Source organism: Ornithorhynchus anatinus, chromosome X2 (assembly GCF_004115215.2).
Source record: "Ornithorhynchus anatinus isolate Pmale09 chromosome X2, mOrnAna1.pri.v4, whole genome shotgun sequence".
In the NCBI taxonomy this organism is placed as follows: Eukaryota; Metazoa; Chordata; class Mammalia; order Monotremata; family Ornithorhynchidae; genus Ornithorhynchus; species Ornithorhynchus anatinus.
In genome coordinates, this window is record NC_041750.1 from 10,835,076 (window position 1) to 10,859,337 (window position 24,262).

The window sequence follows — 24,262 nt, forward strand, 5'->3', positions numbered from 1 at the left end:
GGTCTCTCTCCCTGTTGCTGAGGGGAAAAAGAGCAATGAGTGTGCACTTGGGAGTGTGAAGGGTGAACCACTGTCTCCACCCAGGTTGAAGCTCCACCCACTCACACTCTAATAAGAATTATGGTACTTGTAAAGGGCTTACTCTGTGCTAAACACTGAAGTGGCTGCTGGGGTAGATGCAAGATAATCAGGTTGGACACAGTCCCTGTCCCACGGCCCAGGGGGCTCACAGTCTAAGGGGGAGGGGAAACAGGTATTGAATCCTCATTTTACAGATGAGGAAACTGAAGCCCAGAGAAGTGAAGTGACCCGCCCGAGGTCACACGGCAGGCAAGCGGCAGAGCCAGTTTTAGAGCCCAGGTCCTCTGACTCCCCGGCCCAGACTCTTTCCACTAGGCCCACGCTGCTTCTATCTGTAAGAAATTCAGAGAGATACTTCTATTCACCAATTTCATTTGCTTTTTTTCTATCTGATAATAATGCATTAGGTTCCTAATAATTTTACAAATAATTTATTAGCAGTTTGCTTCTCAATGAAAACACTCAACATTGTACTGGGAGCAGAGTGAATACAGTCCAGATTTGTCAATGAAGAAAAATCCCTAGTTAAACAGCGAACAGTTAAAAGCACATAGCAAGTTAAAGCACATAGCCAAATAAGTGTTTGACTTGTTGGTGAGAGCACATGCACTCAGTCTAAAAGGGGAACCTCAGAAAGTTGCAACATTACTTAAATGGAGCATTGTTAGACAATCTTAAACTAGCAGCCTGAAAAGAGTAACTACAAGATGACCATTTGCCGAAGGACAGTGAAATCACGAAGTTTCACATGAGATATTGGACAGGAGAGGAAATTTTGCAACCTCTTGAACAATGCTGAAGAATTCAGGTTAAAACTGCAATTTGGGAATGCAAACAGTCCTTCGTTCAAGATCATGTTGGACATGAAGGCATGCGGAAAAATGATTGGAATTATTGGATGAACTGGATTTTAGCAAAATCATGTCAAAAGGCTAAAGTTAATTCTGTACATATGCCATCGACAAGAATCAACAAGGTGCGGAGAACCGGAATTGGTGGAGGTAGATCAGGTGGGGAACCATGATGGTACAGTGAGAATGGAAAAGACATTAAATTCCAAAAATGTGATAGGAGTCCTCAACCACAAAGACATTTTGCACTGGCAAAACTCGCTGAAGTGGAATTCAGTAATTGGGAAAGAAACTGTATTTACACTTAATAAAAAATGACAGCATTTACATCAGGCAAGAAAGAAACTGCAAATGTGTCATGAGAGACACTAGTAGGACAAAGAAAAGTGAATGGAAACGGACCCAACTGGGGTGTTGAAAGAGAAGAAGGAAATTTCACACTTTCCTGCTGTTCCGGACTGTGGCCCCAAGGCTGTAGGAAGTTGAAACAGAAAAGGAATAAGGACCTATTTTACAGCTCCCATCAGCTGAGGATGAACAATAAGGATGATGAATGAGGGATACAATTTTTCTGCACTTAATTTGGCAGTTATTTCAGTTAGCTTCCTTATCTGCACATTTCCTTTCCCCATCAAAGGGATGGATACTCTACTACCCTTTAACCAAGATAAGGTTTGTGACCGTTTTTAGCATTGAAAACAGAAGCTTCTTTCAAAATAGTAATCTAAGCAATTTCACTTTGAAACACTTTGGTAGCTGAGGCAATTTCCCTCCCTTCTATTTCCCCCTTTCCTTAACACTTGTCCCTTGGCTTCAAAATCATGTTAGAAGAGGGAGTGGGGCCTAGATCGCAAACAAGATGGGAGTCCTCTTTTTGATTGTCCTCTGCTTTCCCCTTGAGTCTGCTCTGTCATGGAGTGTCGCCTCCTTGTATCTCCTTAAACGGAGCCTCTACCTGACTCCTGCTTTGACTACTATAAAAAGGGGTAGGGAGGAGAGAGGGAAGGAGAATGTCAACCAAAGAAAAAATGCGAAGAGGTAAAAGAGATGACCAAAGGAGCAATTTACAGAGACGGGGACAGGATATGGTCAATAGATAGAGAGGGATAGAAAAATGTGGGGGATTACGTTATACTTCCCATCTGAAGCCTGATATTTGAGGGAGTTGTTTTAAATCCGAGAGACTACTTGGATTTGGAACACTATGGTAATTGAGAGTTGTGGCTATGACTTTGCTTGATACACCAGGGTCGGTCTCATTGAATTCAACTGACAACTTTATTTCAGGCCTAACATACAGAAATATAATCGGTAGATCACCTGTGAAGTGGTTAAATAAAAATCCGAAGTTCATTTACCGTGGCAGTATACGCGGATACATTCAGACTTCAGACTTCAGTGTTTGATTTTTCTTTTCTGACATAGATGTACTTTACAACAGATTATAAAACTCCACTTAATGACCTGGCAACGGAAAGCTTTGGCATGTTGGGATGTGACATCACAGACATAACAAAATTACCTCCCAATTCAAAATGGTTCCATAGGAGAGAGGCACTAGATTTATATGTGATAGCCAGGGATCCCCCTAGGGGATCCCTGCACCTACTGACGAGCTGGAGTTAGCAGATCTGTTGTCGTGCAAGGTGACCGTAGGGCAGCAGGACCAGTTGTGCTCCATGCTATGGCATCTCTGTGGAGACCCACTTCCTGGAAGGGGTGAGCCCCCTTGGGGGGGCAGGGGGTGGGTCGGGGTTCAAGATTGCCAGTCCCACTGGGAGGGGTGGGACAGTAGGATTGTCAGTCGAGGGGCAAAGGTAGGGTTGTTAAGGGTGGAGTTTCCGCTCCTTAAATACCCACCTCCACCTCAGAACAACAGGGCTCCCACACTCCTTCTGGATGGCTCTGTTGATGGCTTAGAGTGATTGGTCTATATGGAGATTTTACATCAAAATGGTCCCACTTACACGAAACGAGTTAAATAGCAGTGAATTATTTGAAATGATTGGTTCTCTTGTTGCAATAATTGTGGTATTTTGTTAAGTGCTTACTGTGTGCCAAGCACTGTACTGAACACTGGGGTAGATACAAGATCATCAGGCCCCACATGGGGCTCACATCCCAAGCAGGAGGGAGCACAAGTATAGAATCCCCATTTTTCAGATGAGGCAACTCAGGCGGAAGTGAAGTGACTTGCCTAAGGTCACATGGCAGGCAAGTGGCGGAGCCAGGATTAGAATCCAGGTCCTCTGACTCCCAGGCCCCTGCTTTTTCCACTAGGCCACACTGCTTCCCTTCCCTTGTTGTTCTCTCTCTACACTCATCCCCTTGGGGAAGGAATTCATCAGCTTACATGGTTTCTGCTACCATCTCTATGCAGATGCCTCACAAATCTACCTCTCTTGCCCTGACTTCTCCCCCACTATCCAATCCTGCATCTTCTCTTGACATCTCCACATAGATGGACCTCTGGCACCTCTAACTCAATGTGCCCCAAACCGAACTTTTCATCTTCTCTCCAAAACCTCCTTCTCCACTCAAGGAATTGTCTCTATCTGTTGCCGAACTGTACATTCCAAGCGCTTAGTACAGTGCTCTGCACATAGTAAGCGCTCAATAAATACTATTGAATAAATGAACCTTCCTCTCTCCGTTGACAACACCACCACTGAATCTCACAACCATGGCTTCCTCCTCGATTCCTACTTGTCATTCTGCTCTCACATCCAATCTACTTCCAGAACCTGCTGATTTTTTTCTAATAATGATAATAATAATAATAATGGTATTTGGTTAGGGCTTGCTAATACGCAAGCACTGTAGTAGATACAATATGAGCAGGTGGACCACAGTCCCCTGTCTGAGTAGGAAGTATTTCTTGTGCTTTTATTGTAAGTAAGCATTGTACTAAGTAGGTGCTCAGTAAATACCATTACTACTAGAAATCAGTCCAAGAATGTCTGTTCGACTTCATTGGCTGCTGCTGGTGAGGAGGGTGGGAGCAGGGGGCACCCAAAAGAGAGCAATAATATCAGTTAAGTTCAAAGGTAGAATCAAATGCTAACAGATAAGAATATGGGAAGTTACAATATATTATCCTGCCTTGCTTGAATGCCAGAGAAGCTGCTGTTTCATTTTCTATAATCCCTCAATAAGTGTGGGTCTCCAGTATATCTGAACATCAAGGAGAGTCTTTTTTTTCTCTTTTCATAGACTCCTGGAAGAGATCTCAAGTGGTCGTCCAGTCAAGCCCCCTTCTCCAGGGAGGGAATCATCTATTCTTTGTCTAAACACCTACAGAGATGGAGCTTGTAGTTCCACCTTTTTCCAGTATTTAATTCCTTATCGTTACCTGAACTTTCCCTTGATGCCTCCCTTATAGGTTCACCCTTTCAGCTCAGAACCCTCGGGCTGGAAGAGTCCTCGAAAGATCACCCGGTCCATGTCCCGCCTCCAAACAGGTGACTGTCTAAGCCAGCCAGGTTGGATGGTTGTCTGTTTTCTGATGAAAGGTCCCCAGGGATTGAGAATTTACAACCTGCCTTGTTGCCTGTTCCAGTGTTTTGTCACCTTGACAGTCAAAAAGGTTTTCCTTAAGACCAACTGAATGAACCATCTCTCGTGTTGAAATTTAATCCCCTTCCTTCAGGTTTAGTTCTGAGCAGAAAGAGAGAAGGATTGGTTAACAGCCTCCTCATATAAATGTTTTATTTTCTTAGAGACAGTCATTAAGTCACGTCTTTGACTTCTCTTCTTTAGAGGAAACATTCCTTGAACCTTTCCTCACAAAATATTTTCCACCCCATTCTGTCTTTCTTTTCTGGATCCTCTCCAGATTCCCCACATCCTTTTAAAAATATGGTGACTCCCAACTGGGAACAGTGCCAGACTGTTTCCACCTCAATCTCAAACCTGCTGTGTTGCTTGGGGCAAGTTATTTATCCTCACTGTTCTTCCTTAGTCTTATCTGTAATACTTGCCTCTCCCTACCTCACAGGAATGTTTGAGGACACTTTGGCAAATAATTTGGGGGCAGAAAAAATGCAAGGTATCATGATCGTATGATATTCCAACTTGGGTCTGGCAATTTTCAAATCCAGAGCTTACTACAGTGTTCTGCATGCAGTATGTACTTAATATGACTACTGGCATTACTGTAGACTAGAGTAGAAGGATTACTTCCCAGCTCTAGCACGTCATTCTTCTATTAACATATCCCAGAAACATGTTGATTTTTAAATTATGGTCCTCATCAGCTGGTGGTCCACTATGACCCACAGGTCCTTTTCTGTTGAATTTGCACACAGAGCAGAACCGAGACAAAATAATCAGGTGGTCTCCATCTTAATCCTGAACTGCCTGTACCAAGGACTTGCACTAGGGCTTAGTACAGTGCCCAGCACTTACTACAGGGCCTGGCACATAGTAAGCGCTTAACCAATACCATAAAAAGTCAGTCTTTCCCAGTTCTATCTCTGCTGTCATTTTTGCCCCCCAAGGTACCACCTTAAAACCATCCCTGTTGAATTCTAGCCTATTTAAATAGACCATTTCTCTAATCGATCAAGGTCATTATAGGAAATTTTATTCCTGTCTTCCAAGCAACAGGATGGTCCAAATTAGTGTCATCCAGAAAGTCGATGAGCTCACTCGTGATTCCTTCATCCAAGTAATTGCTAAAGACACTGAAAAATACTAGCTCCTCCTCAACGGATCCCTAAGGGACCCAGGAGCTGATGGTGGGCCATAGCTAAACCACCCATATACGTCATAATTATGATCTGGAGCCTCTTGCTTATTCCCATACTTCTTGGATTTGTATATAAACGTTTTAGAGAGTCATGAGGCCTACCTTCTGTATTCTAGAAACCTTTTTTGAATACTGGTGAAAAATATCTAGTAAGAAGTCCTGATCGACACATTTTATCAGGAACCCGCACAGCGGTAACCTTTGTCAAATAAGGGTACCTCTCCCTCCATAACGCCAATTACATTGACCAGCCTTTTCTCCTATTGGGCTTTCGGGGGTTCACATGTGAAATAATTGAAAACATTAGCATATAGTAAGTTACAGGTACATGATTTGAAGAGAACGTGACAAGCTGCACGAGGTTAATTCAGTTCAAGTCTGAATGATGTAACATTGATTCGTATAACACCTATATCACTTCAGGAATGAGGAAAACAAACGCATTGGAGAAGATTCAGGAAATCTTGACTGTCTCTCTGGCTCGCATCAAGGGAAGCTTTGTAAGCCAGACGTTCAGCCCTGAAAGGAGGGATCGTCTCTATTTGGTGTACTCCCAACCACTTGAGGAAAGGTTCGCTAAGTTAAGAAGGGGCTGCTTTGATGTCTTACCCAGGCAGGGAGAACCATCAGAGTTTCTTGAGCCACCCCGGGGCAACCAATAGCGGGAGAGAAACGTTTTGGGGCTTCTTTGAGCTGACCAGAAGAACCCTCGGAAACAGGCCTGGATCCAAGTGGGGTCCAAAAGTGTAGTTGCACAGAGTTCTGATTTCTGAGGACCCCAAATTTTGTTTCTCATTTGAAAATTTGGAGTATTCCATTAAACTCATATTAATAACAATGCTTTTTTTCTTCAACTTTTTTGAACTGTATGATTTGAAACATTTATTGCTTGTGGAATTTTGTCAAAAGAGGATCCTGATTTTTTTTTTGTCTTAGCAGCAAAACTTCCAATCTGGGATTGCTCAGAAACTGCAAATCAATAAAGCTTCCCTTTTAGTCCCTGTTTTATTGGGGCTAAAGATTCTTCAAAGCTCATCACAGTTTCAATATTCGGAATCCACTTTTGGTTGTCAGATGAACGGACCATGGCTCTCTGAAAATTTGGACTCTTAGCTGACACAGGCAATTATGCCAGGAGGGAAATTTCCATCTTGAGATTCTGTGGTTCATGATATTTTACTAGAACTGTTCAACTAATACAGTTGTTGTTGAAAATAACCCATTGGTTTTTAGATGAGTTTGATACTGTCTGCCCGGGAATTGAAATGTGGTTTATCCATGGATCATGAACTCATGAGACTGTTTTTCTCATTCTTCCCTTCCAATGGGCTTCGCCTGTTCCATAGCAGCCATCTTTGCTGACTTCAAACCAAGGAGGGGGATTGTTGGAAACTGTCAACTTTAGCTCATCTGTTTATAATTCTTAGAGATCCAAATCATCAGATGACCGGGCTAGCATTCATTTTAAATGAGTGCTCTCACAGGTCCCTTTGGGTCAGGTCAAATTAATTTTAGGTTCATTGTTCCAAGAGGCTCCAGGTCTCGGGGCAGGCTCAGCTGTTGGCCAGGCGGTGGTCAGGGTTGCCAACTGCCAAAAAGACTTTGTACAAACAGTGTGAATAAAAATGATTGAACTTCAAATTTTTCTTTTATTGACAGATCAGAAGTTTGTACAACTCATTCTCAGCGGTTGGAACACTCTTCAGCTTTAAATGAGATGGCAGCAGTGGCCCCACCGGGGCCTCAAAGGGGCAGGGCCTAGGAGTTGCAGGAAGGATTGTTCTGCTCCCACTGCCCTTCCGCCTACCTTCCTCCACCCCACCTAATCCTTCTTATGCCTTAATAGGGTCTGGGACCTGAGGGCCCTTACTTCGCTGAATCTCTCGGTCCCTGGAGTCCACCGCCTCTCTGGCTGGCCTTGGCATTTGGTCTCGTGGGACAGACGCTTGCTGTTTGGGATGGCTCCCAAGTCAGGCAGCTGCATCTTCCGCTTCCCGGGGCTACACTGCTCCGCACTCTACTGATCCGCAACTCTTCCACGCAACACTATGTAGCCCTATTTTGGGGATCAGTGTTGCCTTTTTCCTCTCTCCCCCACTTTTCTCCTTAAGTTTTGGACAGGGAAACTGAGGTAGGGCCCAAGGTACCCATACAATGGTCCTGCTTTTCCCTCCCACCATGAGGAGTGGCAGAGACCAAGATAGTTGCCCCTGAGTCAGAATCAACCGCAATAACTGCAGGGAACCTGATTCTGTAGGGAACCAAATTCACACTCCCCTGTCCTTTTCGTGCCCCCATCAGAGCCTGGGTCCACCCTGGGACAATGGGGGTATGGTGATATCCCCCTCCACCACCCTCTCCTTGGTGGGCAGTGACCCTGTGGGTGCAAGAGCCTCGACCCAAAGCCATCCACAACACTCTGTGTCCCTCCCCATTCTGGGTCCGGACTGGCTTTGGACTCTGTGGGCCCAGTCCCAAAATCCCACCTTGAGGAAGAATGTGGAGTGGACTGAGAGGGTGCTGGGGTCAAAGTAAGGGGAAGGAGAAGGCTCTGGCTATGAGCCTAGCTACCATGGGCCCGGCCCTACTCTGGACGCTTCATGCCTCTCCGTGTCCTCTCTAGGATCCACGGCAGCAACGATGCCCCCAGGTTTCCTCCTGTCGCTAGCCGGGTATGGAGGCTGTCCATATTTACAGACATTCAAGTGTCTCTATGGACTTTATAGACACGGCCAACTTTAGATTGTCCATGAATCTACGGGTAGTTGGCAACCCTTGTGGTGAGACCATTTGGCTACTCGGAGGTGAAACAGGTCACTGTGTTTGTATCTTCAAAGGCCTTCAAAATAATCCTTGAAGCGGTCATCTCTTTGTCCAGTTTACAGTTTGCTCTCCTTCCACTCAAAATGCAGAAGGTTACTGGTGTAGAGGAACATCAAATTGAAAGAAAAATCAAAGTACATGAATTTCTGCCAGGAGAGACTACAGAATTCTGCTGTATTCCTATATGATCAGTGGCCTTTTGGACAGTGCCTCATTGGCTCCATTTTTCTGCAGAAGGCTTTCTTAGTCCCTCTATTTTCCCCAAATGCTCCAACTTGAAAATGAGCAATGAGTCCTGGTGTTTCACAGTTGTGATTTAAAGCACACTTTCTAATCACATGATCTAAGGTCCTCTCTCCCAAACTATTTTCACAGCCCGCCTCTTCACAACAGGTGGCCGGCCAACAGAGAAAACCCGACGTAAATTCACAAATGCCTAATAAATAAAGATGTGAATTAAAAAAATAAAATTAAAAGGGGCCTGGTTTGGGGGCAGTTCCATTGTGGGAAAGAAGAAAGGGGCTACGGTTAAACTGGCAGCCGCCCGGTAGATACGGCAGCTAAATGTGGTGACCTGGAGGGGGATCCTGAGCTGGCAGTCAAAAAGCCTCCTGCACAGTAGTTTCCCCAGGGGCTCAAAGCCCCTGGAATGGCTGTGGCTCGTGAGCGCTTCAGGAACTTAATGACACTCTGAACTTCCGTTACAGAGATGGCCCCAGGTATTCTGGTTCGAAGGTCACATTTGTTCAACTCGCTCTTGTTCAGATAGCGGCTGGGTGCCGGTGCTGCAGATGGCGTCGACTCTGAGGCACCCCAAATGACATGGTGCCTCGGGCTGTCGCCCGCGTCACCTGTAGCTTGGGCCGGCCCCGGTCTGCTCTCTTGGTGACCCGAAAGGATTTTTCCGGCTCTCTGGGCATGTGTACACTTAGTAAATCATGTCTACATCCCACTGAGCGTCAGTCCATTCGGTGACAGGAAGTTGGCCGGAAACGAGAATGTGAAAAAAACAACGCCTATGGCTACATTTCGAACTAGTTGACGCTGTGCCCATCCTTTGTGGGGGAAAATCTGGAGAGCAGGTCTCACCTGGAAACACTGGGATATGTGGAAAGTAACCGCTGTGGTGCAGAAATCCTTGCTTTGCCACACTGCCCTCGTGTGGTCTTAAACCACAGAATTCAATGGGAGGGATTCAGGGGTAAAATGACATGTGATTATTGGGGCTCTGGGCAGAAGGTCCAGCAGCTAGTCAGTGAAATGCACCTTTGAGCACTAAGAATTCCATATACTTAAACTGTAGGGCTTGATTAAAGGCTTGCTAGTACTGTTTGAATAGCTCCATATGACAGTTTGTACAGGCTGCAGAAAGAGGTCTACTGATAACATCTCCACCTCAGACTTGTTAAAATTCCTTTATTTATCCACTCAAAACATTCTTCTGACTCGAAAACCAAAACACTATGGTCACTGAGCCTCTGGAAGATTTTCAAGTGCCCAAGAGTGGGTGTTCTCCCTACCTTTGAGGCACAGTGTTTCTCTTGTCGCTGGGAAATTTACTCTTCAAGATTTTGAAGGAGGAGCTAGGGGAACCTGGGGACTTGTTCCAATTTCTTGTCTCTTCAGCGTCTTGTCTCTTCAGCAAGAGGTATAAATTGTAGGTGATTGTCCAGGGGAGAACACTTAAAGAAGAGGAGTGAAAGCATTCTGTCCATAATCGCCCTCTTTGAGAACAGGTCAGAAGTTTCTTTGTTATTGTATGAGGCGATGCTTAGAGGGAACTCTATCTAGATGGCAGCTAGGACGTCCTTTAAGAGGCAAGAGTTATCGGAGGAAGGACTATAGAGAAGGGGCCAGGGCAAGTGGAAAAATTATATATACATGTATATATATATATATAAACATACATATACATATATATATACACACATATATATATACACACACATATATATATACACACACACATATATACAGCAGATATCTTTTCTGGTAGGTAATGCTTCACCTCCAATTATCTGGTAGAGTAGACCAGAGTGATAATGTTAGATGGGACAATCGTATGGGGGAGAAGAGTGTCTAGACCAGAGGCCAGTAAAACAATGAACACATTCTGAAAGGGAAGGCACACACGCAAAATCTGAAGAGGTTCCTTTTGAGTTCTTGTGCCAGTTTGTACATGAAGTGATAGCCATCGACTGGTAAGGAAGAAAAGCAAAGTGTCACAGTGCTGGCCAGCAGCAAGCTGGGAAAAAGTTGGCAGTTACAAAAAAAAGATATATATATGTATATATGCATATATATACATATATATATATCCCTTTAACCGTGGGCCGTGATTATGTGTGCAAGGATGAAGGCTACTTGAGACGAGGAAATATTCTACAGATCTGCAACACTTTTTCTCTCCTGGATCATTTGGAGAGCAGGAATTGGAACTCGTCCTGGAAAAATAAAGTGTTTTCAAGAAGCTTTTTAAGGGGCGTTGCATTTCTGAGATTGGGAGGCAGGCTCCATTGATCTTACAGGATTCAGAATGAGAGAGTGAATAGCTCAGGTACCAGGAAGGGTATTTATGGTAGGTGAGTGGCAAAATTCTTTCTTCGGTTCCATTTCTAATTATTTCACTTCATGACATACTAGGGGGGAGAAAAACAGGCTGGGTTATTCTTAGGAGGAAAAACAGGATGACTCTTATGCATTGACTCCAAATAGCTATCCGTTACTGCTTTACCAAATTCTGTGAGCTTAAAATTAAAGGCTAAACTTCAGTCCTTGCCTATAAAACACCCATCACGTTCCCTTTGTTTTTCTCTGGCTTAGGTAAATGGCTTCCAGATGTTTTCTTACTTACCAGAGTGGTCCTGGGCTAGTCTGCTAGGGGGAACTCTCGGAACTTCCTCAGCCCATTCTCATGTTCTAAGTGGCCACCATGTTCTCTCACAGCTGCCGCTTCCCCCACAATCCCCCACAGTCCCCCTATCCCATCAGGACCCCTGGTGGGAACGGGAGAGTCCACTGCGGAAACCTTTGTTGGGCTGAGTTCTCTCCACTCAATCACTCAAAGCATAAAACGAGCAAGGGGAAGTTAAGCAAGAGGGGGCACGGGCAACTTCAAGGGCCTGATTGGCCCCAGGTTGTGGAGGATTTTGTGCAATATAGCCAGTTATAAAAATAATCCAATCTTATCTTCTAAATAAAAATAGTTTTACACAGACCTTGTTTCTTGATCTTCCGTAACCAGCACAGACCTGTTTCGGGAGGCAAATGGAACTGCAGTGAGTCGATTTGCACTCTTTGCTCTCATAGGTGGGATTAAACACAAAAACCAAATGAGATCAAAAGACTTTACTGATCGGCCAGACTAGAGACTCCGCAAATCTGCGCAGGGGAGATAAAGCTAGCTGGGCGAAACCAAGGTTAACTAAGGCTAACCATGGTTTTCCAAACTGAAACAGAAATAACCTTGCAGAACACCACATTAAGGAAGAAACCTCGCTCTGTAGCACTCACCCTGGCTCTGATGCCACCCGCAAGCTCACAATCGATTCTTCCAACACTACACTGTGCTACATCCTGGCGTCCTCGCATTATCGGAAGAAGGTTTCCTGATCCTACCGTCATGTTCTAGCCAAAGTGCATAGTGAAAACACGTGTTCTGGCAGAACTGAGTGTATAATGTTACATAGTGCTCAGTATAGTGCTCTGCACATACTAAGTGCTCAATGAATATGACTGACTGATGCAGGGTTTGGATAGTGGCTGTGGGGCAGGAATGTCTGAGGAAGACAGTGAGGGGTAGCTGTTGCTTTTAGATGTTTCTTACCAAATATTGCTGCATCAAATCAGCTATTGCTCTTTGGTCTGTTCCTCAGTGATGATAAAAGTCAATTAAGAATTGTATGTAAGACCAAGAGAAACAAAAGTCCAAAGATATAAATAAATCCATCTTAGCCAGGATGGAGTTGTGCTGGGTAAATGTTTTGTAAAGATCAGAAGAGGTTTAACGGCACCACATTTAAAATATTTGTTAAAAGCATGTCTTTTTCTCAATTTCTCTTTTGGAACCTACAGTATAATATTTTGATTCTTTTTAGTTTCCAATTTTGCTAGGTATCTCTATGCTACATAGACAATTATTGTGCGTAACCAGAAAATGGCGTTAAATTAAACTCCAGTTTGGCTCAGCAAATCGAATCGCCAGCGCCAACCTCACCCTGGCAAGTCTTTGGGGTGAGTAGATGCAGTTCTCCACTCAGGAGGCCAGTCCTGCCTTTGAACATTCCACAGCAACCCCGTTGCCGGCCAGTCCGCTCTCCTGAGTGACAGAGAGCATCTCCGGCTCCTCCCCAGTCCCCATGCCTGGAATCAATCTCACTGCCACCTTGGTTGACTTCAGATGGCTTCAGTCCCTAGAGATCGAGGGGGTAGGAGAGGGAAGAAAGTTGGATTCGGGGGCTGAGTGAAAGAAAGTCCACATCATGGATGGGCTGCTTAGTCTCCACAAGGCCAGCCTAGAATTTGCCAGGCAAACTAGGTTTGACTCTAGACCGTAAAAGCTCATTGTGGACAGGGAATGTGTCTGCCAACTCTATTGCACTGTACTCTCCTGAGGGCTTAGTACAGTGCTCTGCACACCGTAAGCACTCGATAAATACCAGTGATTGATGGATTGATTGACTGTGGCAAAATCTACTAGTCACCAATCTCTCTTTTGTTGAGTTTTAAACAAAGGGGTGATGTCAATGACAGTGGGGCAGATACTTTCATTTTATTTTCCAAATGTTATTCTGTTTGTTGGGTGAACACATGCTTTGAATGGGCTTCATCAGCACCTTTAAGCATATTTACCTTTCCTTCTCCTCAGCATGTTGTTTCTCTTCTGCCCTAGAATGGTAGAGTACATTTGTCTTTTAGACCTTTTCTGCAGCTCGCCCCGAGTATGTGAATTCAGTCACAGTCCATATATCGCTCTGCAGCTTTCCTTTTGGTTTTCTTTAAACTGATCTGGGGAGTTTCTCTGGGAAGGAAAACAGCTTCCCAGCAGCCACAATTCAAATCTCTGCTGATTGTAATGGGAGCAGTTAGCATTTTGCAAAGAAAGCAAAAATGTTTTCATTATTGCAATGCTAATGAACTATTAATAATTGGCAGAGGACATCCTGTGGTGCTTGATTTTTTTTATTACAGCTAAAGAAAGGAAAAACAAAACGGTTATATTTTTTTTTCCTTGATGCCTAAACCTAGGCCCGCCTTAACACTGAAGAACAGATTTGGTACGCCATTGAAGGATCAGGCAAACACTCAACAAGCAACTAAATGGTGGATTTTAATATTCCTGATCTAAAATGTTGGGCTCCCTCCATCCCCTGGGGCCAGACTACATTTGAATAGCAGTAAGTAAAACACATTAAAGCAAACAAATGTGGCAAGTAATACAGTAGTCCAGCTGGGTCTCTTCCTGAGTTGACGCTAGGTAACAAAGATGTCAATTTTTCCATTGGAGTGTGGGACCGAAAAGGGCCGTGGCTTCTGGAGGGAAGCCACTGGAATGGGATTTGGGAGTGGCAGGGAGGTTCTGGGGAGCTAACTGGTGAGAAAGCCTTTACAGGGGCAATAGCCCCTAGGTGCCCCCATGAAGTTAGCAGCTCTGCTGGGCAGCAGGTTCAACAGGAGCAGAGTTCACTAGTACAGGACACAAAGTTGGAAGTTGGAGGTCAACGCTCAGTTCCTTTACAGAAGCACGTGACTCTTCCCCAACCCTTATCCCTCCAAAAATGTTTGGTACCTTTCTTTTCTGGCCTTGATTCGTTCTTCTTCATATCTGAAACAAGGAAAAGAGTATCAAGAGGAGGCTTTTCATTAGGCACATTCCTGCTGAGCCTTCATTTAACTATTAGCATCAACCTGGGCTCACAGCCTTAATCCCCATTTTACAGATGGGGCAACTGAGGCACAGAGAATAATAATAATAGCGTTTGTGAAGTGTTTATTGTGTGCTAAGTTAAGTGCTGGGGTAGGTGCAAGGTAATCAAGTTGGACACAGTTCCTATCCCATATGGGGCTCACAGTTTTGATCCCCATTTTACAGATGAGGTAACTGAGGCTCAGAGAAATGAAGTGACTTGCCCACGGTCAATCAGTAGGCAAGTGGTAGAGCCGGGATTAGAACCCAGGCCCTCTAACTCCCAGGCCCGGGGTCTTTCCACTAGGCCACACTGCTTCCTGGGTTCTGAGCACTGCACTCTGTACTTAGCATGGTCAAAATGACATCAATGCCTACAGCTCCCTTACAGGAAGGATGGGGCTTTCATTCCACTCTTTTCAAAGCCTTTCCCAATATTTTCAGGGATGTGTGCTCAAAGGAGAGGTCAGTGTCCTCCAGAAAAGCAACTCACCGCGAGGCGAGGAGCTAACGGACCAGATGGCGTGAGTGAGCGCTTTGGTGACAGTGAGTTCCCCCACATTGTTTTCAAGCAAATTGGCACTTACAGTTGGACACAGTCGGGGATTTGGACATGTTCCATGGGGATGATCTGTTCCAGTTCTTCCAGGCTGTGTACATATTGGATCTTATTGATAAACTTCACACTGGCAAAGAAAGAAAAGGCACACTGGAAATTTGATCATGACTCCTGGATAATAGTATCGATGAAGAAGAGGGATCTAGACAAACAGGGCCAGCACTAGACATTTGGTGGCCCTTGGGCTTGCAGGTTGGCTTCCAAGTTTGGGCTGGGGTCCTTCCCAGTGTGGGAGAGTGAGGACGTTTAAGGCTTAATGGGACTTGCTGGTGCAGTGTGTGAAAGCACAACGGTCAAGGCCTTGCATTTGTCCCCCTTCTCTCACTGACCCTTCCTTTCTGAGCTGTCCAGTTCTACGCCTGCTTGACTGCCTCTGGTTGGGCTTGATTACTTGACTGACTCAAGTGAAACACACCACAACATATCTTAGCCTATCACCTGAAGACAAAACCACTCTCTTGACATATCAGGATCCCTGGCCCTGCTTATCAGCAGTAACAGGTCACCTAGACAACAGAGCAGGTCCAAGGCTGAACAGGAAAATGCCTGTGGAACTTTCTGCTTTCTATCCTGAAGTATTTTTGTACTGCACTTGTCTGATCACTACTAGAAGCACTAATAGTAAGGAACTTGTCTCTGACATACCCTTTTTCAAACACGTCGCAGAGTCCGTGAAGTTCTTCTTCCACAAGTGTTCTGCTCTCTAAGCAAGACCCCTTGGACCGAGTTTGGGAATCTTTCTTTTTTTTTTAATGGTATTTGTTGAAGGTTACTGTGTCAAGCACTGTTCTAAGCACTGGGGTAGATACAATTTAATCAGTCAGGCACAGTCCCTGTCTCACCTGGGGCGCACAGTCTAAGTAGAAGAGAGAATGGGTATTGAATCTCTATTTTAGAGTTGAGGAAACTGAGGCATGGAGAAGTTGGGACTTGCCCATGGTCATACAAGAGGTAAGTGGTGGAATCAGTCAGTCAGTCAATTGTATTTATTCTGTGTACAGAGCACTGTATTATGCACTTGAGAGGGTACAATATAACAATATAATGGATGCATTCCCTGCCCACAACAAGTTTACAGTCTAGAGGGGGAGACAGACATTAATATAAATAAATGACAGATATGTACATAAGTGCTGTGGGGCTGGGAGGGGGGATGAATGAAGGGAGCAAGTCAGGGCGATGCAGAACAGTGAGGGAGAAAAGAAAAGGAATGCCTCTTGGAGGAGATGTGCCTTCAATAAGGCTTTGAACGGGGGGAGAATAGTTGTCTGGCAGATTTGAGCAGGGAGGGCATTTCAAGCCAGAGGCAGGACATGGGTGAGAGGTTGGCGGCGAGATAGACGAGATGGAGGTACAGTTAGAAGGTTAGCACTAGAGGAGCCAAGTGTGTGGGCTGGGTTGTAGTAAGAGAATAGCGAGGTGAGGCAGGACAGGGCAAGTTGATTGAGTGCTTTAAAGCCAATGGAATTGGGATTAGAACCCAGGTCCTCTGATTCCCAGTCCCGGGCCCTGTCCACTAGGCCACACTGTTTCCAATCTCTTACGTCCAGAGATCCTGAGGTGGATGATTTTTCCTATTACAGTGTGCAAGTCAAGATTCCCAGAATACATCATTTCCACTTAGATCAACGTTGATAGTTCACATATACTCTGGTTTCTCAATAAAAGCCTTCATAAGGACATAAAACAATAGATCAAGTCATTCCTGGGTCACACCACTGGTCCATTCAGGTCCAGGATTCTGTCTCTGATAGTGGCAATAGGATGTCTGGAGGAACTATGAGCCCACCTAAAGATCTAGAGATAGGAGGTCTATGTGAGAGGAGGGAACAGTTTTGTGAGAAGGGGGAGTGTGGGAGATAAGGCAGGTTAGGAGAGTGGGGTTTCAGGTTATGTTTACCACTAGCAGGGTGAAGAATTATTTCTTTTTGTTTGTGAAACCTACTTAACTCAAGCTTCAGTGGGTGCCCAAATTTTCTTTTAGAACAGTAAAAAAAAAAAAAGGACCAGAATTGAGAATCATCTACTTCATATGAGTTGGGGTTGTCCACTGATTAATATAATTAATTGAAATCAGTCCTACCAAGTTAATCAAAAGACTCTTAGATTACCTGATGAAGGGTCTGGAGATAGCCAACACTGTCCGTATGAACCAAGAGGGATGTACAATTATTAATGATTTCAGGTTTTTCCGTAGTCTGTGGAAAAAGTTAAAAGGGCAAGAGAGTACGCTCAGCACCTTCAAACCCATCATTCTGGAAAAATACGAAGCCTCTACTAACTGTAGTTGAGGCTAACCAAAAAGTGTTATTGCCATTATAGAGGGAGTTTAGAATGGGAGCTTAGAACTGTTTCCAGATTCATTCATTCATTCAATCGTATTTATTGAGCGCTTACTGTGTGCAGAACACTGTACTAAGCACTTGGGAAAGTACAAAACAACAGTGAATGGTCACATTCCCTTCCCACAACGAGTTTACAGTCTACAGTGGGGGAGCCAGACATCAATACAAATAAATAAAATTACAGATACGTACATAGATATGTCTAGCATGTCTACTTTCCCAGTGCTTTGTAGAAGCTCTGTGCTTTTCAAGAGAAAAAACAGCCTGCTGATTTTCTCCCAGTTTGTTGCTGTCATTTTGGCTTATTTAGGACACTTTTCGAAAAGTGGATATTTCAAGTGGCATCATGGAGCTCTGCTTTAGTTTTCTGTAGCTTCCTTAAATTTAGCATGGAAACTCCCTAACACATTAGAATGGAGGGATTACAACTTCAAGAAAAGGGCAAGTAGCAGCAGATACATATCCCACGTCCTTGTAATAGGAAAAAAAATGGCAAATAGCTAAGGGGAATCTTTAAGTACCCCCTACTTACCTTTTTTTAAGGTATTTGTTAAGGGCTTTCTACTTGTCAAACCCCCTCTCAGGGTCGCACCTGGAGAGTTTCCAGTACTCTACCAGTCTCGGCTACGGGAGGGAGAGTCAAGCAGAGGCCTATCCATTCCATTCTTAGCTTGGCCAGTGACTAGCGAGTGGAAGGCAATCTGCTACAAGTCAAAACTCACCCATGCTGGGCAACAGCGGCATGGGAGAGAGTCGAGGACAAAGACTCGTGCTTACTACGTGGAAGGAGGCAGTGGTAAACCACTTCTGTATTTTTACCAAGAAAATTCTATGGATACACTTCTAGAACAGTTGCAGATGGAGAGTGGGGCGTTCTGGGGCAGATGTGTCCGTGATGTCGCTGTGGGTTGGAAACGACTTGACAGCATAACACAAGACAAGACTTGTCAAACAGTTTTAAGTGCTGGGGTAGATACAAGTTAATCAGGTTGGACAAAGTCCCTGTCCCACAAGGGGCTCACAGTCTAAGTAGGAAGGAGAACTTAGGCACAGAAAAGTTAACTGACTTGTTCAAGGTCACACAGCAAGCAATTGGCAGAGCAGGGATTAGAATCCAGGTCTTTTGACACCCAGGTCTGTGCTCTTTCCACTAGTCCATACTGCTGTGAGCCACAATTTAGGTTGGCAAAAGTTTGGGGGACCAGAGCATTTTGGTTTTTATCTGCAAGACCGCAGCCAAATATTTTTTTCCCATTTTTTATAAGAGACTGTTGGCTTTGACAGGCATTACATCAATACAATGAGATCGTGGGTTTCAGGGTGTGAGTAAAAAATTGGGTCCACACTAAAATTTTGCCAGAATTTCACTAGATTGAAATACATAAAGTTTCAAAGACAAAAAAAAAGTGCAGCGCTCCCCTGAACAAAGAATTTTTCCTGCATGGGCCCATTTTGAGAGGCATGATTGAATCCTTTCTGTGAATCTATTCTGTTTCCACCTTTCTACACTATTTTGTGTCTTAGAACCTGGATCACCGGAGGAAAATGCCAGGAAACTATGTTACTCACCTCCTGTCAATCATCTGGTAACATTTCTTCAGCCAGCCAATCCCTGGCATCCTCCGACGGGGCGTAGCGCCATTCAGATACACAATCATGTAGTCTTCAGCGACCAGAAGCTCCAAACTGCTGATCACATACCTATTCATGAAAATCCCAAACTGAATATCAAACTTTATATATCTTAAAATAAATGAGTCACACAACCAGGATGACTTTTTTTCCCCTGCCCACCTAACAATCAAGGTTTTGGCTAGGCAGACAAAGGGAGTGAGAGAAGGAGGCCCAAAGAAAAGTGGTGATAGATAGAGCTCCAGGGTAAAGCGCATGGACATGGCTTGACATGGAGGATTTTAATGGAGGAAGATAGAGGTGGTCAAGGTGGGCAAGTCACTTAACTTCTCTGTGCCTCAGTTCCCTCATCTGTAAAATGGGGATTAAGACTGTGAGCCCCACGTGGGACAACCTGATTCCCCTGTGTTTACCCCAGCGCTTAGAACAGTGCTCTGCACATAGTAAGCGCTTAACAAATACCAACATTATTATTATTATTATTAAGGTTAAGGAAGCTTGGGGCTGGCAGGAAGGGGAGAGGAGGGGGTGTGTGATAATTGTGTTATCAAGCTTCAAATTCAACTGTAACTTTAAAAGACTCCCCAAGTCCACTGAAAAAGGATGCTTTTGAAAGGATGGAGGGTGAACACCTGCATTTTAAAATTCTTAGGCCATTCAAGTCAAATTCTTGTGGTGGGCTCACTGTGTTCTGATAATAATCCCCCCTAAAGAGGAGAGAAGAGTGAGACTGTCCAAAGCTGCTTTTGCCAGGGGGTGACTGAGGAGAATATGGTTCAGTAAGCTCTACAGTCCCATCTCCTCACTCCCAGCAAGTGCTAGCAGCAAACCATTCTGCTTCCAACCCCCCTGCTTTTTTCCTATGTGTAACTTACAGGAAGAGATTTTCCATTATATAATGGTAATCTGCTGAGTTACTGTCTGGAAGATAGCAGGCTGCAAAGACAATGATGGCGTTCAGGCCTTCACCATAGTACCCTGGAAGAGAAAAAGAAAGGGAATGCTGGATAATTCTAATCATCATTGTGGTATTTGTTAAACACTTGCTCTGTGCCAAACAGAAGTGCTGGGGTAGATACAAGGTAATCAGGTTGGACACAGTCCTTGTTCCAAATGGGACTCACCATCTAAGTAAGGGGGAGAACAGGTTTGAATGCCCATTTTACAGATGAGGAAAGTGAGGCACAGAGAAGTTCAGGGACTTGCCCAAGGTCACACAGCAGGTAAGTGGGTAAGTAAGGATTAGAACCCGGGTCCTCTGACTCCCAGGCTGCTAGGGACTCTTTCTTGTAGGCCACGCTGCAAAGCCAGGGAGGCTGAGGCAGCTATCAGGTGAGAAACATCAGTGGTAGTATTTCTGGGCATGCTTGGAGCCACCAAATGAAAACAGGCTCAGCTTTTGTAACGTCACATCTTCTCCCATGCCTCCAAAACTGTCAGTCGCTCAATGGGATTTATTGAGTGCTCACTAGGCATTTGGGAAAATACAATATAATCAATCAATCATATTTACTGAGCGCTTACCGTGGGCAGACAACTGCACTGAGCACTTGGGAGAATACAGTATAACAGAGTTGGTAGACATGTTCCCTGCCCACGAGGAGCTCACAGCCTACAGTCATCCCCACCACCTGGAAGACGCCCAGCTGGTAGCGTTCCCCTCAACAACAGGAATCGGACAGGACGGATGAAATTGCCTTCGGCAATTTTAGAAGGTCGTGGATGGAGTTCCTGTGTCAGTGACTTTTGTGTCTGTAGATTCTCAACAGCCCAGGCTGGGTGGCAAGGAGGCTGAAATTGTAACTCTATGGGATTTATTTTTGACATTGCTTTTTAATATTGTTTTCATGATTTTTTCTGGTTGCCTTTCCCTATTCTTAGACTGGAAGTCCCTTGAGGGCTGGGGAACTTGTCAAATTTTCAGCCACGTGACACAGGTGCCCGCTCTATGGGAGTGATTATCCCAAGAGCTCTTTTAACAGATACTTATCTGTTAAGCCCTTACTATGTTCCAGGCATTGTATTGAGCGTTGGGGTAGATACAAGCTAATCAGGTTGGATAGAGTACACGTTCCACATGAGGTTCACAGCTTTAATCCCGATTTTACAGATGAAGTAACCGAGGCACAGAAAAGTCAAGCGATTTGCTCAAGGTCACACGGCAGACGAGTGGCGCAGGTGACATTAGAAGCCAGGTCCTCTGACTCCTGGGCCCGTCCTCTTTCCACTAGGCCATGCTGCTTCCAGCTTTTTGAGCTGGACCGCCAGTCTCACTCTCCCCAGGACTCTCCCCAGACCTGAGAGTTTCCAATCAGGCTGAAAAGACCCAAAATGATGACTTTCTGGCCTGTTGGCTCTTTGAAGCCTGTCTCTTTCCAGTTCTCATTTTTCCTAAAATCCCTAACCCCTGTTCATCCCTGGACACAAAATAAAAAGTTGGCACCTCTACTGTGTTCTTTTTCCTAGCATATGGTGGAGTTCTGCACATAACAGGCACTTATTAAAAACTATTTCCTTGAGTTATGCCCCTGATAAAAACTTTCTCCTCCCTGCAAAGCCTCTAAGAAGCAACTTTTTAAAAGGCCGACATTGAAAGAAGAAAAGTCCTCGGCCCCTCTCCCCCTCACCTCCATGGGTCACCACCTTCATGTAGGGTTTGATCATCTGCAGGTCGATTCGATGTTCCTGCTCCCCGATTATTACTGTCCTCCACAGTCTCCCGTTGGTGGCACTACCTTCTTCAGCTGCCCCGTCTCCAAAGAGATCCGCACTGTTTCCAGGCATGTTCTTGGCGGTGGCCACTGGGGTATCATCTGAAAGTAGGCAAACAAGAGCACTGATTTCGTCCCCTCAGAGGGGTCTGACAGTCTTTGAGAATTAAGGTTCTGACAAAGGACTCACTGATCACCCCTCAGGCAGAGCAGACATTGACTCGAATCCAAAGAGATACCATTTCTTCCTGGGTACTTTGGATCCACTTGCAAGCTGGGTTGTCTTATTATCAATCAATCAATCAATCAATCAATCGATCAATGTCAGTGGTATTTATTGAGCGCTTACTGTGTGCAGAGCACTCACTGTACTAAGAGCTTGGGAGAGAACAATAATAATAATAATACTAATACTTGTTAAATCCCTCCTATGTGTCAAGCACTGTTCGAAGCGCTGGGGTAGATACACGTTCATCAGGCTGGACACAGTCCCTGACCCACTTAAGGCTCACAGTCTATGCAGGAGGGAGAACAGGCACTGAATCCTCATTTCACAGTTGAAGAAACTGAGAAGTAAAGTGACTTGCCCAAGGTCACACAGCAGGCAATTGGCACATCTGGGACTAGAACCCAGATTCTCTGGCTCCCAGGCCTGTGCTCCTTCCAAAATAATAAAATACCAACATTATGTTGGACTTTCAACGGTCAAAATAGGAAATTAATTTTTACTAATTAGCCTGACTAAATAGCTGGGAGTGGGCACACCCTAAAAATGCAAAAACTCCATGGGGGGATGGGGGAGGGAGGGGAAAGTTGTGACAAATTGATACCTTCTGAGTGGAACTTCACTGTTTCTTGGAGCTGGAGCTATGGCAACGACCTATGAACAGACTTTAATCAACCAATCAATCTCTCGCCCTTCCTCCTCCCTTCTCTCTACATCTTTCTCCTCCCCAAATCTTCAGCACAATTAGCTCAAAAGATAAACAGAGCCCTCTGTCCACAAGCTACAACTCTTTCTGAGATGCTTTAACCGCACTGTCTATTTTCAACCAGCAACTCAAGTTGTGCCTTCATCAGGCAAGATTCACAGTCTTGTTTAATAGCACTGTGGCATGCAGGCTCCTTTTTAAATTAGATCCATGGTCTTGTTTAATTTTGCCTGGTGTCTGGGCTCTTTCGATATAAGATTTACCAATCCGTGAGGATAGGCTGACATGACGAGGGGAAAGATTTAAAGCAGTTTTAACGAATAAAGCACTGTTGAAAGGCTGGAGAGACGGTCGGCACACTTGCAGGGGAAAGATGGCCAAGAAACGCCTTACTTTACTTTAGTTAGGTGCTGGTCCCTCATTTCCCAACTAGCTAGTTTATTTTTAATAATTAATTGTGGTATTTGTTAAGCGTTTACTATGTGTCAAGCACTGTACAAAGCACTGGGGTAGATACAACATCATCAGGCCCCACATGGGGTTCACAGTCTAAGTAGGAGGAAGAACAGGTATTGAATCCCCATCTTACAGATGAGGGAACTGAGACACAGAGAAGTGAAGTGACTTACCCAAGGTCACACAGCAGATAAGTGGTGTAGCGCGATTAGAACCCAGGTCCTTTGACTCCCAGGCCCGTGCTCTTTCCTCTAGGCCACACTGCTTCTCCTCCTCCTCCAGAATTAGAATTCTAGATGGATTTTTAGCCCTATAGGCTTGGGTGGAGTAGAGTGCGTTTGAATGTCAAAGTTCACATCTGACATAAGGGTCAGAGCCTGAGGCGGGCAGTGGAACTGGACACTGTGAGGGGCAGCCTGGGTTGGTTTCGCACACGCTCAGACCAATCTGTGGTTTCACCGTGATTCAAAGCACGAGCATTTCAGGTTTGCCTGACTGTACTCATCTGCCCCTTGTGACCTTAGTGGAAAGAGTCCGGGCTTGGGAGTCAGAGGTCGTGGGTTCTAATCCTGGCTCCGTCACTTGTCAGCTGCGTGACTTTGGGCAAGTCACTTAACTTCTCTGTGCCTCAGTTACCTCATCTGTAAAATGGGGACTAAGACTGTGAGCTCCACATGGGACAACCTGATAACGTTGTATCTTTCCCAGCACTTAGAAAAGCACATAGTAAGCGCTAAACAAATATCATCATTATTATTATTACTATTATCATTTTGTCAGATCTGAGTCCCTCAGTTTCTTGTGTGGAAGGGAGGACACCTCCGAGTTGGCTGCATGACAGTCCCTCTGGTTTCTATTGGTTGTATGGATTTAGTTCAAATATAGCAATTTGTTGCTGAATTGTACTTTCCACACAGAAAGCGCTCAATAAATACGATTGAATGAGTGAATGAACTAGGCGCCCTGTTTTGGATGGGGCAGGCAGGCTTTTGGGCTTTCCATCCTGTTCCATTGGGGTCCTACTTTTTGCTAGAGTGGTGAAGCTTTCTCCTTCCCTGCCTTCGGCTGCTGGGGCTGACAGATCTTGTCTGGGGCCGTCCTTAAATCAGTTCCATGCCAAAACTACATGTTTCTCTCACTTAGGAAACTTAATCAGT

General features: G+C 44.8%; 1 protein-coding gene and 1 non-coding gene across 8 annotated transcripts in view; one reads left to right on the top strand and one right to left on the bottom strand.

The window, feature by feature from the left end:
• Positions 1-495: 495 nt before the first annotated feature.
• Positions 496-24,262, bottom strand: part of ATCAY (ATCAY kinesin light chain interacting caytaxin) — a 56,268-nt gene continuing 32,501 nt past the window's right edge. For 2 of the 7 annotated variants that reach the window (XM_029053073.1, XM_039910481.1), the window contains 9 exons: positions 21,634-21,819; positions 19,882-19,984; positions 18,944-19,075; positions 17,141-17,227; positions 14,998-15,096; positions 14,294-14,329; positions 13,357-13,392; positions 11,724-11,756; positions 7,312-10,187 (listed from right to left, as the gene is read on the bottom strand). In XM_029053073.1, the coding sequence (XP_028908906.1) occupies positions 10,022-10,187; positions 11,724-11,756; positions 13,357-13,392; positions 14,294-14,329; positions 14,998-15,096; positions 17,141-17,227; positions 18,944-19,075; positions 19,882-19,984; positions 21,634-21,819 (878 nt within the window). In that variant the 3' untranslated portion in view covers positions 7,312-10,021. Of the gene's footprint in view, positions 1,405-7,311; positions 11,145-11,723; positions 11,757-13,356; positions 13,393-14,293; positions 14,330-14,997; positions 15,097-17,140; positions 17,228-18,943; positions 19,076-19,881; positions 19,985-21,633; positions 21,820-24,262 lie in introns of those variants that run through there. The other 5 variants (XM_007669105.4, XM_007669106.4, XM_007669107.3 and 2 more) reach the window with 5 other exon arrangements.
• On the top strand, positions 17,949-18,086 carry LOC114807513. Its single transcript, XR_003755573.1, has one exon. It is a non-coding gene; the product is annotated as a small nucleolar RNA SNORA7 (small nucleolar RNA).